Genomic DNA, 19,064 nt, shown 5'->3' with positions numbered 1-19,064 from the left:
CCTGCTGTTTGCTTGTGTACTGTTAATCATACCATTTCCTCCTAAATGATTACAATTGATGAAAACTAAGGCAAGGGATATAATAAACAATGCGCAAATAATCCAGGTACCAAGGGAGCAGGGTACCTGCCAGGTCTTTCCTAGCACAGGTGTTCAGGTGTTTTATTGCCTGCTATGAATAAAGGGCTTTCTTTCCTGTTCAGATTTGGAGATATGTCAAACCACTAAATTAAGGGAGCTTCACCAGAGGAATTTGCTGTCATTTTAAGTGCCCAGTTTCTTTAAACGTACACATATCAAAAGGAGAGTGGCTACTATGGCTCATTGGCTAACACTGTGGTCTGTCTCCCTCCTCATTTCATTTTATGTGAAAAGCTGGCAATTTTCATATATCCATAAACAGGCATGAGCTGCTGCACAGAAATTGCACTCATTATATTAATAATGATTTACCATGAACGTCCTCCAGAGGCTTGATTTGGTCCACATCAAAGTCCTTGGGATTCTTTCCGCTGATTACAGCAGATCAAGCCCTAAGCAGGTTTTCTGTTTTTTAAGTCTGCTTTTAATATCAGCTCGATGTTAGAGGTGTCTCCTATAGAGGGCTGCATCCTGCCCAGGCGAGTGGGGCACTGCAGCGAGCCACCACATCATCTGATGTGGCCCGATGGGGGATGTTAAGATGCTGCTCTATACCTGTGGTGGCTTCCCTGGGAGTGGGGCAATGAGGAGCAACATCTCCAACTGCTTATGCCAGGCAGTTGGGGCCATCTGGGTACAACAGTGTCCCCTGAAGCACGTGGGGAGAACAAGAGCCTCTTGGCTTGTACGTGACCCACCTGCGCCCAGGAGAGTCTACAGGGCTACAGCTAAGGGCTCAGTTTACCATCGATGGTCAGAGCACTGAAGAAAGACTTAAGCAATTTCAGGTCTGTAGCCAGCTATTCAAAATCTTTCAGTGGTTAATGTCTCCAGCTCCTACTTGAAAAATGGGCTGTACCTACTTCCTGGGGGTACAAGAAAGCTTGCTTAAATAGGAGTAAAATTTTTCTTCCAAACAGCCATATGTGCTTGTAACAGTCTGAAATACCTCAGTGCTTCTGGGCTCCAGTGTCCATACGGTCAGTGAGAGAAAAGCAAATCTATGGTATGTTGATGAAGTTGCAGAAAATATTTTTCCCTGGGGGAGTGTGTGGATGGCAGGACAAATGGGACCTGAAATGTGGCTCTATCTCAAGGCAGTACTTTCACTTAACATAACTTTTGCTGTATTTCAGAACTTACGTGTGACTTAGATGTTAAACACCAGGAGCTTCTTGCTGGAAACAAACCACAAGCTCTTTCTAACTTTCATATGAAGCACCCACAAAATTATATGTAGTATTAATTTTCTGCAAGTAAAATCCATTTTTTCTTTTAAACAGAATTTATATCTTTGCATTTTGGTTGTTGATAGGCTCTTAAGAGTCTGTTATCTCTCTTTCCCCCCCTTTTTTTTTTTTTTTTTAAATGTTAGTCCTCCTTTAAAATCCTGAAAATTACCTAGTCAGTTATCCTAGCAGATTTGGCTAGTGTTTCTTAAAAAATGTTGCTATGGTGCTTGGAGTATTGTTAAATTTTAATTATTAGTAGTTACAAAGCTAATAAATTACAAGAATACCAAAATCTATTCCAGCCATATTGCTGGGTTTCATTCAGACGCAGTCAGATAATTATAACTAACAATAATTAAAAATTAAAAGTGCTGTAGGCACATACCCATCATGTTGAGTCTGTCTGCCTGAATGTTCTTTATGGACTGCAAAACCGTAAGTTTTATCTCTGATCTATTGTCACAGTAGGGAAGAATTTTACCTATTAGGTCTCTGGTTTTCAATACGTATGTTTGAATTCAGTGGAGGAGGAATATATGGCTGTTTAAAAATTTGGGGTTAGGAACAGGCTCTCATAAGGACCAAAGCTAAAAAATGCCATCGCAGACTATGTGGGGCTGTCACTGGGCTCTGCGGCAGCTGCGGTTGAGGTTCTGCGCAGGTGATGCTGAGGTTTCCTGGGCCTGACGTCCACAGAGGTTAATGCTGAATGTAAGAGCAAGGGCTGTTCATGCTCATGCACCTGTGTGATTTGTCGGCACCTTCTTCCCTAGCACAAAGTGAGGTGGTGTTTCCTGCGTCTGGGACTGGGCATGCTGTTGGAACAGCCACGCAACCCAGACCGCATGGCCTCTTTGTGTGGCCAATTCTGTTGAAACAGAGGATGGTGCAGAAATCTTGAATTGCCCTGTGTTTGACGTAGTGACAAGGTGTAGCATTTCTTTATTTGGAAAGATGATTCTGATCAATATATTGCTGCATTTTTATCATCCCTGAGGTCTCTTCAGTGAGACGCAGAAAGATCTCTCAAGTCTGCAAAGACTCACCTGAGATGAAGCTTGGAAGTGTCTGGCACTGGAGTAGCATGTCCCATAAGAAAAAACCCTCCTTCATTTCTTACACCATTAACGCCGTTCTGTGGCTGGCCCTGGCTAACAAAGTGTACACAACTTCGCATTAACATGTGCAGAAAAGCCAGCAGTGATGCAGATCGGGGGAAAAAAGAAGGGAGCCAGGTGAAAGGCATCGTTTCAGTCATTAATGCACTTAAGCGCACCCAAGTGTCAACATGTGTGATCAAGTGTAAGGAGGCATGTCGTTCCAATGTGGCAGCGCTGGCACACAGAAGGGGCTTCCTACAGCAGAGATGGCACTTGGATCCGGTGCTCAGGCTGCCCAGCTAAACCCGTCGTTGCCTGTCATCTATGCCCTAGGGCAAGGGTCCAACCAACTTTTGTGTAGGCACCATGCCATCCCAACAGATGGGCAGGAGTGTAAGCCGCCAAGAGACAATGTATATGCATCAATTGTGTTTATTGAAAGCACAATTCCTGGCTGGAAATGTCCAAATGTCTATTTATTCTGAGATAAGATGCCTTTAGTTAATGGATATGGGAATGCAGCCTAGCTTTGAACTAATTACTTTATATACATTACAAAACATAATGCAGACACACAAATGTAAGATGTGCTGATTATGGGGAGCCCAGTTAAAGGTCTCTCATGACACACAGAGTCCCTCCTAAAATTGACTCGACGTGCCAAGGTACTACTTGCCTCTAAGTACTGGAGACCAAATTTTGTAGGATATGCACATAACGATACAAATCGCTGGCACAATATAATGATGTGCAAGGAACCAATCTTTTACACTTACAGGTTTTCCTTTCCTTAGACAGATGTCTAAGCTCACCTCCCCTCTTAGTGGTGGAAACCATTTTTACTTGCGTGGGTAAATGAGGATGATACGTTAATCCAGACCGAAGCTAGACCAGTTTACACATCTGGTAAAACAAACCTACACAAGAGGTTTGTTTTCCATGTGACAGAAAGAGAGAAAAATCGTATAATATGCTTTTATATTTGACAACATTGTTGCCCACCAAAAAGAGTAATTCATGGAAGCATCCAGAGACGAGTCACAGATTAAAGGGTTTCCTTCCCCTACTTGTTAGGTTTATTCAATTAAGTCTTGCTAGTGTTCTTGAAAGGTGTGCCTTAAAGACTTTTCTGAATATACAATTTGGTATTCATAAAGATCCAGGAGGAATGTTTTACTTCCCGATATATTAATACATTTCCATCTTCTTGGAAACAGAGCACATGGGCCATGTTAAACATCCATCCTTGACCAAAAGGAGGAAGCACAGGAGAAGAAATGAGAAATGGATTTTTTTCGGAAAGACCAGATTGCACTCTCTGGTCTGGCAATAACAATTACTAATGACATTTAGAGAGAAATTAAGGATGAGAAATGCAAGTTGGCATTTCAGCAGTGCCAGTCAGTAACATTGCATCAGAGCTCACAGGAGACATGAGAAAAAGTTTAGGGATGGAAAATTAATTTTGTTATGTCAACAATTAACAAATACCTTTTCTTCATTCTTTACCACACTATCACAAATTACTACTGTGATAGTATTTAGCAGCTCCTCAGATGAATGAAATAGCACTTTGAAATCCTTATTTCTGGTGTCAAATGCATGTTTGTGTTTTGCTCTGTTTTGTTGAAGAATGAATGATAGAAAGAGGTTCAAACTGAGTAGGGAGGGAGAAAATGAGCTCTTGAATGTGTGGTAGCAAGAATATTCTGTATGGCCTCTCTCTGCAGATCTCTGTTGTTTTTATAACCGTGAATGAATTAAGCTTACCAGCGCTTTTTCTGAGGTTGTTTTTTCCTGTTTTACGAATTTGGAAAGGCAGAGGTTAAACAATATATCCAGATCCATGCAGGAAAATTTTGGAGGAGCCAGACGTAAAGCCCTGGAAGCCTCAGAGCAGCTTTTCTTCAGAAGTCCTTCGTATGTTCACAACATGAAACTCCTGTCCCCACAGGAAGGGGGTAAGAAGCCTCTTTGCTTAGAGCCACAGAGCAAAGGGGCTGTGAGCTGCAGGTCTGCCAGCGGGGCCACCGGCACAGCTGGCTGTGCGGGGACGGTGTCCTCAGGGACAGCAGATCCAGGCACCACTGCTCGGCCCTACCGGGCTTGGTAGCACGTGCCTTTCTAAGCAGGACATAGTCCTTAAACTAGAAACAGAACATTTTTGTAATATGTAGGTGAATAAAAAATTTTTTGTTCTGTTTTCTCTCCAGAAAGTCTTGTCACAATTTTTCTTTGCTGGTGGGAAGAGATCTCTAATACAGCCCCTTTGATTTTCTTCTGCTGTCGTAGCTGCTGTGGAACGTAGGTTGAGGTCTGAGCACCGATTAGCTCCGTTTCCTCCTGTAAGTGTCGCTAGCATCCAAAGGAACTGACTTCAGTTTTCACAGGAAGAGGGATGCTGCACTGGAAAGGGCAGAGCGTAAACATTATTTAAGGAAAATAGTGGAGCTTGATCAGCCTCTGTTTTAAAGAGCTCATTGAAGGTGGTGTACAGCATCCTTTTAAATGTTCAGTCTCTTCATTTGCTTGCTGCTAGAGCAAAACGGGGATGCTTGTCCAGACATAACAGTATATGCCTGAGTGTTTTCACAAGAAATGTCTAGATCATTAAATATAATAGGTCTCAGCTGCAGTTTTGATCACTGAAGCATGCACACAATTCATCACAGCAAATTAGGTACGTCTTTGTAACTTATCTTTCTGCAATTTGCTGGCACTTTTAGAGAGCTGAAACTTATATTGTATGTGCTGCAGAAGCCATTTCAGATAAAATATTCTGTGTTTATTGTTGGAGAACAAGGATTCACTAATAACAAAAACATGGAGCAGTGTATATTTCTGCTCCTGCATCTTGCAGAACCAGCAGTAGTACCAGCAGAGATCCCCAGCCACATTCATTATTTATATATTTTAGTGAATTTCTTGTCTGCAGTAAAAGAGATATAAGCCTTAACATCAGACTGTTTGTGCCAATTCTATCCTACAGCCCATTCAGAAAACCTGAGGCAGCCATGGTTCTCAGTCATTACACAGCCCATTTATCTGATTGGAGTTTTGTCCTCTCTGCCTTGCTGAAATGTTGCTTGTTCTTTAAAAGCTTAGTTTGACCTTTGGAAAGAAAAGGCATTTGCTATTTTAATTTTTTTTTTTTTGAGAGAGAAGCCGAACCTACTTAAATGGAAATTGGCATTCAAAAGCAGCACAGTTATTGAAAAGCATTTACTTTATTACTAGAAGAGAACAGACGCTAGTGGGCTCGAAAATTACATTTCAGTGGATTCATCAGTTTCAGTCACTAGTTAGTCTGTGAACAGATGGATATATTTGTAACAGTTAACATGAATTTATACCCTGGATTTTTACATTTGCCTTAAGAGCACTGCTATCTTAGCTGCTGACTAGAAGGGTTTGGAGATATATTTTATTTGTTTTGTTTCTCTGAAAGAGGATGTGGTTGTTTCTAATTGCGGAGATTTCTTACACCATAGAAAGCGCCTCAGTTTTCAGAAATGTGAATGATATATAGCTACTGTGTAAGGAAAATGTTGTAAAAGAATCCCCTAGTATGGCTGCTGCAGAAAAAATAAACATCTCAGCCTAAACCTAGATAAACCCCCATGGACTGAGAAAATCATTTTCAATAACCAGATATTTTTAACTCTGTGTATGAAGGTAGTAATCACAGTCGCCTGTATTTGCATCTAGGGTCTGCCACAGTCTAATTGCTTGTCTCTTCTTTCCCCCCGAAATTTAAGGCTACTGGTTAACAGAGCAATGCATTAAGCACTCCATCTCCAAAATAGAAAGAAATACTGCCCTAGCCTCTACCATGTGGCATCTTTAGGTTTCGGGGATTTCGTTTAAATCTGAAATTTATGTCTAGGAGAAATAAATTATTAGATTGTAAAAGCAGCTGGGGAGGGAGTAAATATAGTCTCTTTTGTCCTCTATATCATTTCCCCAGGAAGATAATAAATGTATGGCAAGCGTCTTGTGTTTCCTCGGTTGTACAAATGTTGTGTGTATGTTGTATTTCAGACGTGAAGCCTAAATTCCAGACAGGAAATCCTGGAGTGTTACTGTACTGCTGTTGCCTACTGCTGTGGTGCTGGTGGAGCCCCCATCACTTTTACTGCTAGAAGGAATTTGAAAAATAGTCTCATGAAGAAATTTAAAAGGCCTTGGGTGTACCTCCGATTTGCTGAGTAAGAGATTTAGGGTGTAATCCTAGGGTTTATCTTCTCAGCCAGTGAAAGGCAGCGGGAGCAGCAGTTCCAGCTGCTGGAGCGAGCTGAGGACGGGGGTCCTGCCCTGTGGCCCAGTCCCGAGGGCCAGTTTTCCCAGGGTGATTTTAAAGAGCACGAGAGAGACTCCTGCTAATTCTTCATTGCCTTACCTGTTCTCATTGCTCTGCAAGGTCGGATACGTGGAGCAAGCGTGATGAGTAGTCAGGAGAAAATGGGGCCTGATAAGAACAAAAGGAGAAGGAATAGTTAGAAAGTCAGTCGGTAACTTGCTTTTCTGCAGCTGGGCTTGTGTATAGGGCTGTCATTGCCTGCAGCTCCGTGCTCTTGTCGGGAAGGTTGTCGGTATTTTTAGCCCAGCCTACTTTCAGGGACCTGAAAGCAGCCCTGGAGCAGCCTTGCTGGTTGCTCTTTCTGAAGTTGCTTTCAGAGAAGTATATTCAGTCATATAGTAATGTTTGTGTAATTAATACTCTGCTTTAACATCGTATTTTGAGAGTAGTTTTATATCTCCCTTTGACCAGAGGGGAAAGGAAGAAAGGTAAAATAATTTAGAATACAGCTTGTTTCCAGATTGTGCCTTTTCTGCAATTTCTGCTTATGTTAAATGAAAATGGGACGGGAATGTTTGATGCATGGGTGGGGTGCACACATGCAGTGACCCGACGTGCCGTAAATGCTAATGGATGGATTGCTAATGCTGTCTTCTTTCTTCACGTTTCATGTTAGTAGAATAACTTGCAATATACTAAAGTGTGCAACCTTAATGAGGTGATGGGGCTTTGTTGGAAAAATCTAGATGATAGAGATAAGACTGTATATGCTGATGGGATCAGTGCAGAGACAGCTCACAGCTTTGTGTAAGGTCAGCTTGGGTTCAGTGAGGCTCCGTCACCCCAACTCCGCATGAGCCAGCCCAGATTTGGCAGCAGCCGTCCTGAGCTTATCAACTTAGCCGTGCTTGAGCTGATTCTCTGCAGAGCGTCTCATGTGTCTTCTCTGCCGTGTCCTGGGCAGGCAGTACAGACACCCCCAGGTCGCCTCTGTGCAGAGCACATCCGCAGAACCAAATTGCTCCGGCTTTGCACCATGCAGAAACAGCCAAAGTGCTGCCCGCACTGCGCCAGCCCTGGGGGAGAGTCCTGCCTGGCCAGCGAGCCTCCTCATTTGTTTCTGTTGCACAGTTAAAGCTGAATAAATTGCCATGGGCATTGAGTTTTGACTGTGTATAGCGTATCTGTCATCGGTGCATTACATTACTGTGTCTCCAAAAGGAGTAGAGAGGAGGTTTAGAACATATTTACTTCTGAAAAATTCGCCCTCCTTTGGGGCCGACACACGCTTTTAGTCTTTGCATGAAATCACGATTGTTTAAAATGTAGCATCTTTCTGCTTAGAAGTCAGATTTTCCTAAGGCCAGTGACACTGTTGTAATGGAGTAGCACTGAAAATCCCATTTTTTAACAGTTACAGTTGTTTCACACGCATACCACAGTGACGTTGCCTCGCTATTTTGTGTTGTGATGTCTTGGAGGAGATGGCTCATGTTGGTGATATTTTGGCCCCTCTTTTACTTACGGGAGCAAATCCTGCCTGACCCTTTTGCACTGCTAGCTCCTCTGGGGTTAATTCCTCAAGGCAGTGGGCAGTGGGCTGAGCACAATCCTGTCTGCAGATTTCTGCTCTGCTGGTGGCATGTACACTAATGGGGAGGCATGTAAAGTACTTCTATAAACTGTGGCCTTGCTATTTTATAGCAGAGAGACTTGCATTGGAGGATTTTTATGCCCCTTTTGAAATTGGAAACCAGCAATAATGGCCATTGCATTCAAGGCAACAGGTCACTGACCAGCCATTTTGTCAGCCCGAGCAGTATGTGGGCACCACCTGACAGGAATATTTATCTACCTCTAAGAAAAATGTATCCATGACACAAGGCAATATAATTTGTCGGATCAGTATTCCGTTAGAGGGAATTCTACTTTAGCTGCTGCTTTTTAAAAGAAGTACCAATAGAAGGGCTGTGACGTGCTGTGGCCTAGCTGCGGCAGGCACGGCTCGCGTGAAGTCCGGCTGTCCGCACTTGCTTATTTGGTCCAAGGAACTCGGTTCAGCTGCAACTCCCATCATTCAGTGGAGGATGTTGCCTAAATGAAGAGTGCAAGATGTGCCCCTGTTAATGTTTGCATTAAAATTCACAGTTAAGGCTGAGACTGTTTTATACTTGGTCCTTAGCACCAGGAATATCTAACTGGTGCAGGAAAAAAGCTACAAAAAATCAGATGGTGTTCAGTGACCCTTGCCATACCGCAGAACAGCAGGACAAGTCAAGGAGCCAGTTTTAGGTTCAACTTTGAATTTCCTGGGTTTTTTTGGGTTATATTCCCATGGAAACGGTCACTGGAAGCTTTTGACTATGCATTTTGACTGGTGACTGCTAAAGGTACTATGTAAAGTATTTCCCTTTTGTTCTAAGTATTTTTTGAGAAAAAGAGTATGAGAGGATGCTGTCCTGGTCCTATAATAAAGACCAAATCAGGAAATTATTTCGTGTTTATAGAAGAGTCACAAAGGGTCCCATAATGATGATGCTAGCCCTCACAGAAATGAACAATTAACTGGCTTCTGCAATGTGATTTACCTTAGATCGAGAAGGGATTAACAAGATATGCTTCAGATAGACTTCAAATAAATCAACAAATCATGTTTTTGAGAGGAATACCTAAGAAGGATTCTTGGAAAATGTTTTTCCTCTTGCAAATGATTTTGAAACACATTGCTTCCCTGAATAGGACCCATAAGTAGATAACAACAGGTCAGCACTGGATTGTGCATTGAAGTCTTTGGTGTAGCACAGGCAAAGGAGCGTACCTGTGCGCAGTAGATGCTTTCTCCGATTAGGCTTAGATTTGAAAACGGTCTGGAAGTGAGGTGTTTGCACTCATTAGGACAGCTTTGGAAGGTTACTTCAAAGTTGGGCGAAGGGCGTGCGTGCTGCTGCACAGCGAGTGGGTGACCTGCGGGACCAGCACCCCAGAAAAACATGGGCTGACCAAGCCGAGGTTAAAGCACCAAGTGTTGTCGGCAGAGCAGCGTGCTGGGATCCTGCAAGCCCTTTTCTGCTCTCGGGATCAGCAACGGCTCTGGGATCCAGTCAGGGAGAAACGGTGGGGCTGAGGGGAGGAGTGGACGAATTCTAAAAATATTCTCGTGTTATGCACTTCTGGCAACAGTAATTAAATTTGTCCCTCTCCCTTTACATTTAGGAAGTGTAAGGTTCTTCCCTCAGCTTATTTTGATCTTGCACATGGCATACTGTAGACTACAAGTCACAAGGACGCTGATAAATTTGCATTTCTGAGTGAAATTCTCAGGAGCGTGCAGTCCCTCGGGACAGGTATTATTAGCTCCCTGGTTTCATTGGGTGCCTCAGTGAATCATGGTGTGTTTACGGCTAGTTTCTCTAACAGAAGACTCTGGTTATCTCTTAGTAATGTATTCTCCTGTGGTTTTTATTTCCAAAGTGCTGTGGTAAGGAGATTTTCCCAAAGGCTTTAGTTTGCTTTTGTGCTTCAGCATTTTACCTAGTGTTTTTGGAAGAAGCGTATAGACTTTTCGGTGAGGCATTTAATTGAATATGAGAGGCTATGCCAGGCCTAGGCTCGCATTTGGAGTTCACTTGTAATAGGCTCACCTTGGCTTATTCCGAGTTTTTAGAGAAGAATAGAAAGAGATGGCAGGTCTAGAAGACTGATGATACAGAATTATTAGTCTCAAGTGGAAAGAGCATGGTAGGTGAGTTGTCAAAGTCTGATTAGGACTAAACAACCTGAATTAAAAGAGAAATTAAATTCATAAATCATCTAAAAAATCCTTAGCTGGTGTGAGAAAAGATTGGCGCTGGGAAAAAAAACTCTAAGAAAAGTATTGTATAAAAAGGTAATTTTTCAAACCCAGAATAACACCGAAATGCCTACGAAAATTCAAGAACACATTAAAATTAACAGAAGTGGTGTAAGTACAGAGATAAAACCAAGCAAGTGTATTGTTGGGACGACGCAGCACGGAGGCAGAGCGCACAGCCCCCGGGGTGCAGAACAAAGGCAGGCGGCGGGGGCGGGGGGTGCTTCTGGGTCTGCCTGGGTCTTACAGACCAACGCCTGGGCAGTTGCATTTCAGTATAGAAACATGCCAGCCACAGAAAAAGATTCATTAAAAAAAAAAGCATTTAGTCGGTCACGTGTGGAGTGGCTTTTTTTCCCTGTAAATACTTTACAAGTTCTGAATCTTCCCATAGACTCCAGACAAGTGCCAGGTCCTGGTCGCCGGAGGAGCCGGGCAGGTTTCCCGGGGCGGCTTGGGGCGTCCCCCGGGTGAGCAGGCACCGAGGGGGGCTGCTCAACCTCCCCAGCGGGTACAGAAACCCCGGGGGTGCCAGGGCCAGCTCTGCCCTGGCACAGACGAGTATTTCTGTGTCCCAGTACCAGTGAAAGGTGCGTTTGGCCCCGGAGTAATCAAGCATGTGCAAGCGTCAGAGTAACTCAGATGCAGATGTTTTCATTGGAAACGGGCAACTTCGCTTGTCAGCTGACACCAAACCTCCAGGCGTATTTTCTTAGACACTCGAAGTGATTTTTTTTTTTTTTTTCTTGGTTCAATAACTTGTAAAGGACAGCTTCCTAACTGCATTTGTTGAAGTGCCATCTCCAAACGTGCTGACACGGGGACTGACTGACGCATGGCAAGTCAGATGCTCAGAGATGAAGGAAGCAGTAACACAGGCAGCCGTTTCCTTTCACAAAGGATGTGCCACCTTTCGTTTGCCTCTACCTCCATTTCAAGGGATTCTTCAAATAAAGAAGGGACATGTGAACCTGTCTCGTCTGACAATTTTTTTTTTGTTGAGTACCATGATAACTTGGAGTTCACTTGTTACAAGCATTTTATGTAGTGGGTGAAATACCAGGGGAAAGGAAAATAGTAATACTGTTTCCTGAAAAACTAGGATCTAAACATATAAATGTCACTGGGTAAGAGTTACCTGAAACAACTGGAAGGGGAATTAACACCTGGTTTTATGGGAAACATTGGTTACCACTATCAGTTTTAATGAAGTGTATTAACTAAATTGTGTTCTGAGTATTCATTCAGCCCTGTTTATGGCACACTCTTGAGTACATTTACTGTTTGTCAGAAGTGCAAACTAGTGAACATATGAGGCTTTAAGACAGGCCATCTGTTAGTCTTAGACCCTTGGATAATTGTCAAACAGTTCTAAAAATAAGCACATACAAACTGCAAGGGAGTGCAAAGGTGATTTTTCTTTAGAGTCTGATAGTAAAGGGAACGTAGCAACCAGAAATTAAAAATAAATAGGTTTATCCTGTAAAGCAAGCTTGCTCTCCTTTTCTCCCTTGCTCTCTCCGGTTTTCCCCCCCTCTCCTTCTGTATGCTTTTTTTTTTTTAAAAATTTAGGTTTTTCCCTCTTGCTCTTCTGGGTCATGGCATCCCTTGAATGCCTCTCCAGTTTAGGATTAGAGCAGCACCAATTTAAGGCTCACAGCTTTCTGTAGAGAGCATAATCTCCAATGGCTAAAGCAAGGGTCATCTTGTGTCCTCTGCGTAAAGTAATCCCTTTATAAAGTCAAGGCATGAAGATTATCATCTTTATGGATTGCTGTTGGAGGGAAATAGTACCTGTGCACATACGTGTGTGTGCTTATGGGTATATAATGAGGAATAATGGCTGAGAGATTTTTGGACCAGTTTGAATTCAAAAGATGCAAAACATTGTTTGAAAAAAGAATGCTGCAGATGGTATTTTGTTTGTACTTCTGCTACTTCTGTTTGTAGCAGTTTGCAGGTTTTGTTTTGTCTTTTTATATATATATGTTCAAATGTGAGAATTGAACCTTTGCTTCAAGTCAACACCTGAATCTGAGATTTAGTTTTTGTCTGGCAAGCTGCGGGTGTTGACAGTCAACGGAGGGATCGCTTCTCTTGTTCCCCCAGCCCCACTCCATAAGGGGCAAAGGAGAGAGAATGGGGAAGGGGGGGCACAGCCCCAGGGAGCCCCCAGCCAAGACCCTGATCCCTGGGCTTGGAGCCGGATGGTGCCTGAAGGGGTGCTGGAAACCTGGACAGGGAGGTGGGGAGAGGCAGGGAGAGAAACCACCTGAGCTCTCGCCTGGGTCTGGTGGACCCCCTGCATGTTGGGAAAAATACAGGGATTAATAGAGATGACCCTCCATGTCAGACGACCAGGCAGCTGTGTTCATGCATCACCCCCAGGGTCGGTGTTTCCAGTCTAGGGGCGGTGGTTGCAGTCCGGGTGGTTTTGCAGAACCACAGCAACCCCGGCGTCCCCTGGCACCGAGCCGTGGGCCCAGCCAGGGAGGCATGAGCTGAGCAGCCGGCTCCGGAGAAGCCACGTGTGGGCAGTAGGTGCTGTGTGCGTCCGCTCCCAGACACCTGGCCTGCTCATGGGCACGGGCCACCCGATGGCTAATCACCAGTTAAGTTTCACGTTGGCTGTTTGTCGCATGAAGCTATTATCTCTGTAATTCCTAGTGAAATGATTTGAGGAATGGTTTCTGTTCATTTTAATGGGATTTGGAAGGGGAGAGAGAGGCTTTATAACCTTTCATCAGAGTCCCAACCTCTATGTAACACTGCAGAAGGCTTATGAATTTCACTTGAGGGTGGTGGGCATCACCAGCGTTGTTGTGCCATTTCTTAACCTCTGTATAACATATGGTCTTTTAGGTGTATATGCTCACGCACCTAGACAGTATACTTCTAAATGGCTGGTACAAAATATCTAACTACGTAACAGATGCACAATGGCACTGTAGACGGGATGTATTATGGCCCCAAACCATTATCACACCCCTCGCAGTTGCATTTTATTTTTTTCACCTGCTCCTGTGTAGTACACCTGTGACTTGTTGGCAGTGAACATCGTTGCAGTGTGGGAGACTCCCAGCTTGACTGCCTGGCTTGGAGCTTTGCTCCATCATGTGCTGCTTTTTTGTGTGTGTTTTTTCTTTCAATCTTTATATAGCTTGTAAGAGTTCTTTGAACTGCTGTAAGTTACCATCTTTCAAGCCTGATGCTTTCCTTCTTGACACAGTGCTCTAAAAATGGAGATTGTCATGCCAGTGTTTTCATAATAATGCATGTAGAAAAAACAGAGAAATATTCATTGTAGATGTCCTGCACAAATGGCTTGATCCACATCCAGAGGGCAGGCAGGGGGTGTCCCCAGGGAAGATCTGGAGAGCAATCAGTATCTACACAGACAATAATCAACCATTCTTTGAAATCTTTTTATTTCCTGCAAAACCCGTCGCCCAGTTCCTTGGTCACAGACACTTCCACAAATGGTTCATTTGGGGATTGTGCAGCCAGTAGAAAATTCCACTTAAACGCTGCGACAGCCCCAAGGCTCAGCGTAGTTGCATTTTTCCCACTGACGTGGCTAACGGAATTGCTATCCATTTTGCATGATTATTAAGAAAAGAAAAGAAGAAATTTTCCAACCTTGTCCTATAAATAAGCTGTGACTTACTTGATCTTGACAGGTGACTTAGTGCTGCTGTAGAGTTTTCCAGCTGCAATAATGTCTCAGAATGATGTATTCAGTGGGGTATCAGCTGTGAGCCATGCGTAAACCAGGGGGCCTAACAGGAGCTGTGAAGAACCATTTTTACTATACAGCTTCCCAATTATGTCCTGCCTCCTGCCAGCCCCCAAATGCATACGTGTATGGATGGCCTTGTGAGCAGGTAGGCATGTGCAAACACACACACAAGCATGCCTGGAGAGGCGTCTTTTTTGTGGCTGCTCTATTTTCCTTTGGAAATCACCATTAAGTTTTTTTTTTTTTTTAACTATAACTTCTAGAGTTGAAAAATCGCACCCGAGCTGTTTCCTGCCAGCCCACCCTCCTGCTGGAAAGGTGGGTGAAGTTTCCTTAGGCTACTTGTGTAGAAGCGTTCCCATAGTACCATACGTTTCAAAAATGCTCGCTCTCTTCTGGCCTTTATGGTTTCCTTCTGCCGCCTGGAACAGCCCAGTGTAGCATCGGGGTGAAAGCTGTTTCTGCTAAGGCACAGGGCATTCTCAATGCCAGGATTTACTTATTTTTCAATTGCTCTGAAAGTCTGGTCAGCCAGGGGAAGTTTCTTTGTCTGTAGGCACACACAGAGATGCCTAATAAAGTTACTTGATAAAGCACAGGTCAAATATGCAAAACAGACTTGTGAGAGAAGAGACATAAGCACCGAACGTCTCAGACGCTTTCTGACATCTGCAAAGCACAATTCCAATAAGCTGCACACGCACGGGGCAGAGGGAGCAGAAGCAAGAAGATAAGATATGACAGTTGCTAGTAATAGGAGACAGGTCGCCAGACTTTTTTTGGAAAGCATGTTTGTGTGATGTGAAATACATTTTAATAGGTGAGAATCCCATACTGGTTGCAGAGGATAGGGACAGGCTTTCATGGATCTTCTGAATACACACCAGAGGTGGTTATGCAGTATTTGCACATGCAGGAACCTGGTGGTCTGGTGTTCACCAGCACTTGGGCATGCAGGACTTTCACATTTGTGCATGTGGCTTTCTGAGAGCATCGGCTCTCTGAAAGGCAGGGGGAGGATTCGGTGCATTCAGGCTCTTGTGTCCGTAGGCATTACAGATATGTTTGTGAGGTCCTGTATAAAATTTTATTAACTGCTTGGTCCGGGGACTACTCAGCATATTGATTGCCAGTAACGCATGCAAAGGGAATAAATGCTACATTCCCAAGATGTTAAGAGAAAATCAAGATTTCCATATGAAAAATGTTTTGTTTTTTTTTTTTTTTAGCTGATAAGCCCTATGGCACAGCTAGTTTCTCAGCTCCTACTTGACCCAGCTCTGAATGGCTGCAGCATTTGAGTATAATCTGTTTGTTTCGTTGTGTAAACTCTGCTCACAAACCCAGTATATTCATTGTATTAGGAGTGTTCAGAACATATTACTAACCTATGTTTGAGGAAGGAGGGCTCACAATGAAAGCTTCATTATCAGATTTAGAGCCACATACCATTCCTTTATTGACCTGCCTGGTGTAATCAATGCAGCAGCCACACAAGTTTGAAATCGTGTTCCCTGACTGTAGACCGTGCGTCATGCATCTAGTGCTGATTGTGCATTATCTTTTAAATGACACTGCCTAAATAAGTATGGATTTGTCTACCACAAATAGCCCTTCTTTCGATTTGAAGATGGTAAACCTTTCACTTTTTTAATTGATATTCAGGATGACCTAAAAATAGAACTGTAATAAAGTGCACAAAAAATGGCCGTTGTTAAAATGCCAAGGAGTGTGTCTGAGCACAGAGTCGCCTGTGTATTCTTTACATTTTCACGCTTTCCCAGTTAGGTTTAGTGGACAGGCTTCTTGTCAGTGCTGCCATTGTGTTTGTAGGGCTCCATCCATCCTCTTCCATAAAGTCATTATTCGACTTGAGAATAACATCCAGCACTGCAAAGGTCATTCCTTCTTAAGGCCAAGAAAATTTCCATGTATAGCAAAGTAAAAAGCCATTGGATTTTATGTTTGGTGATGTTAAATTGTCTAAAAGCAAAGTAGGTTCAGCTGTCAATTCACTTGACTTTATTTGAGTATAATGCTTTATCCCAATAAGCTTTCCAGTTCTTTGCACAGTACTTCTTGGTTTTGATTCTGAAATATTTAGCGTCACAGACTGGGGTGTGTTCAGAGGACTAGTGTTATGCTAAACAAGGACCAGTTATTTTGCGATTTCGTCAGATTGTATTTAATTTCACAAGGGCTCCTTGCGGGTGTGCGGCAGCTGTGATGCTTCTGCCGCCTCTGTAACCTTCTGGCACGTTAAAGCCTGACCGTTATTGTGCAGAGTTTCCTCGCAGCCTGCCCGCCACAATATCGCAGATAACTTTTGCCATGATTTAGGAACTCAGCAGCACTTCTGACACCTGGTGGTCACTTTTTGGGAGTGCACAGTCCAGAAATGCTCCTGCCTGCAAATGGGGTCACCGCTGCCGGCCCGCCTGGCCCCGTGCATCGCAGGCTGCCCATTAGCTCTTTCCACAGACAGTTTTCATCAGGGAGATGTCACCTCTGGATAAAGCAGCGGATCATTCTTTTTCCTGATCAAGATGTAACTGTGGATAGTGTAGAAGGACCAGATGATTTATGAAAAGTTAAAATATCTTACTTTATTTTAAAGCTTCGTCATTGTAAATAAATAATTAGATTCAAAATTCATTTAGTGTTTAAAAACTTATTCTTCAAGCTGGCAGACTTGCCCAGTTCTGTTATTAGGCAGATGGAGACTAGTAAAATTGCCTAGGCTTGAAATAATGCAAATGAATTTTTATATTTGGGGATGCTGGGGACCTAGCTCAAGAAAAGCTCACGATGAAGCACATTTCTAGTTGCTCAAATAGTTGAATAATCACATAAATAAGGCTGAGCTTATATGTAGGACTGGGTTTCAGTCAGCACACAAAATGTAGGTGAATTGGTACTGCTCTAAAAATACGCTTCCAAGGTTGGCTTCACGATTTATTGGCTCCTGCACAAAATGGCAAGACAGGGCAGCATCCTCTGATGCGAGATACTGTGATGACATGAGGCTATTACAAATCTACCAAAAGGAAAAAAAGGGAACAAAAAAGACTCTAAACTGCTGAAAGAAATGTGTAGAGCAAAGTCTATTCTTTAAAGAGATTTAACTTCTGGGTTACATGTCCAGCCTTTTTTCTGCTGGGTATATTACCCTGGTGCCTGAACTGGCTGTTCAGCTGTTATTGCCGAAGTATTTCTTGGACTGAGAAGTGTGTGTCACAATCTGGTGTCTCTTGCTGCCAGCACTTGCACCCGGTACTAGTGAGAATAAAAGAGTAAAATATGGCAAGGGTTCCCCCCGCGATTCAGATTTTTTTTTTTTTTTTTTTTGATTGTTACAGTTAAGGGAATCCCTAAAGGCAGTTTTTGCCCATGAAGTGTTACCACTTTCTTTATATGTATTGAAAGGAAAAAAAAGAAAGAAACCCTCATGGCTGTATTTGGCTTGTAGCATTTTTTTTCTAAGTTCATGCCAGCATTAACAGATCTGTCAGAACAAAGCAAATGTGTCATATTGGCAGCTGTTACTTATGAGTACTTTTTCTTTATTGCATTTTGTTTTGTAATAATTGAGAAGCTTTTATGTCGAGCTCTGCATAAATGGTACTGAGTAGGAGGGTATGGGCATGCTTTCTATTATTCTGCCCCTCATGCATGTCTCCTTTTTTCGTCTTTCCAGAACCACACATTGAGCCAGCACGCACAGTGAGCCACTGGCACTACAGGACACCTCTCTGCAGAAGACTTGACGGTGGCACAGTGGGGAGGACCATTTGAACATTACATCCAATCAAAGTGTCATTTGCAACCCAGATGTAAAACTCTAATGATTTGGCCATGAGGCGCTGCTATTATAAGCAGCTGGAAATGAATATTAATGGAAGAGATTAAAAGTATTCCATGCTCAGTATTTTTTATTGTCCTGCTTCAGCTAGTGTACTTTAGAGCTTCCGCTTCTGACTGAATTTATAGTGTTAGATAAATCTGCTTTGATGCTGTTGCCCTTTGTTGCTTCTTGTATTATATTGATAGTTAAAGATTAGGTGTGATTTTTTTCTTTTTTGTTAACTGCTTTTTAATTGCAATTTTAGGTAACTGTGCATTGTGATGTGATTGCTTGGCTATTGTCTGAATATTTCTTTTTAATTTTTTAATTAAAGACTAATGCTTTGATTGGATTTGCCAGTTCACCGGACAGTGATTAAAACTATGTAATGAATATAATCGGTTTCAGTGCAACTGGATGGTCTGCTTTATAAATGTGACTTAATCTGATTGCAATAACTAGTACAGTTCAATAAAGGGAATACATGAGCTTAGCGTCAGCAGTTGTCTGTCTGTCAGTACACGCTGCATCACCACTGCCGGCTGATGTGTGTAAGTCACAAAGCGATGGCTCACCTGACAGCAGAGCGCATTCTGCACTCCAGGAGGAAGGAAGATTGGGAGAAAGCGAAAGCCACATTCCTGCGTCTAGTGTTGTGCTCGCTCCTGGATGCACCTCCCAGGCTCCCATGGTAGGTTGAGGTGAGGTAAGAACATCTACTATTGAATCTGGGCATGAAAAGGCGTTGCTAGCTGATAATACTCTTAACTTTTACTCAAGTCAACAAGAATGGAGGGGACCTGGTCTATAGCTGCCTTGACCCTATCTCTCTGTGCTTCTTTGTTTCAATACAAAAAA

At 43.0% G+C, this 19,064-nt stretch overlaps 1 protein-coding gene across 1 annotated transcript in view; it reads left to right on the top strand.

Moving 5' to 3' along the window:
- Positions 1–18,694, top strand: part of LOC104078272 (zinc finger protein 423-like) — a 23,921-nt gene extending 5,227 nt beyond the window's left edge. The window contains exon 3 of the mRNA XM_009579839.1: positions 18,060–18,694. Coding sequence (XP_009578134.1) covers positions 18,060–18,089 — 30 coding nt within the window. The 3' untranslated portion in view covers positions 18,090–18,694. The remainder of the gene's footprint in view (positions 1–18,059) is intronic.
- The last annotated feature ends 370 nt before the right edge of the window (positions 18,695–19,064 follow it).

This window comes from Fulmarus glacialis, unplaced genomic scaffold, assembly GCF_000690835.1.
Source record: "Fulmarus glacialis isolate BGI_N327 unplaced genomic scaffold, ASM69083v1 scaffold30360, whole genome shotgun sequence".
In the NCBI taxonomy this organism is placed as follows: Eukaryota; Metazoa; Chordata; class Aves; order Procellariiformes; family Procellariidae; genus Fulmarus; species Fulmarus glacialis.
This window is presented reverse-complemented; position numbering and strand designations above follow the sequence as displayed.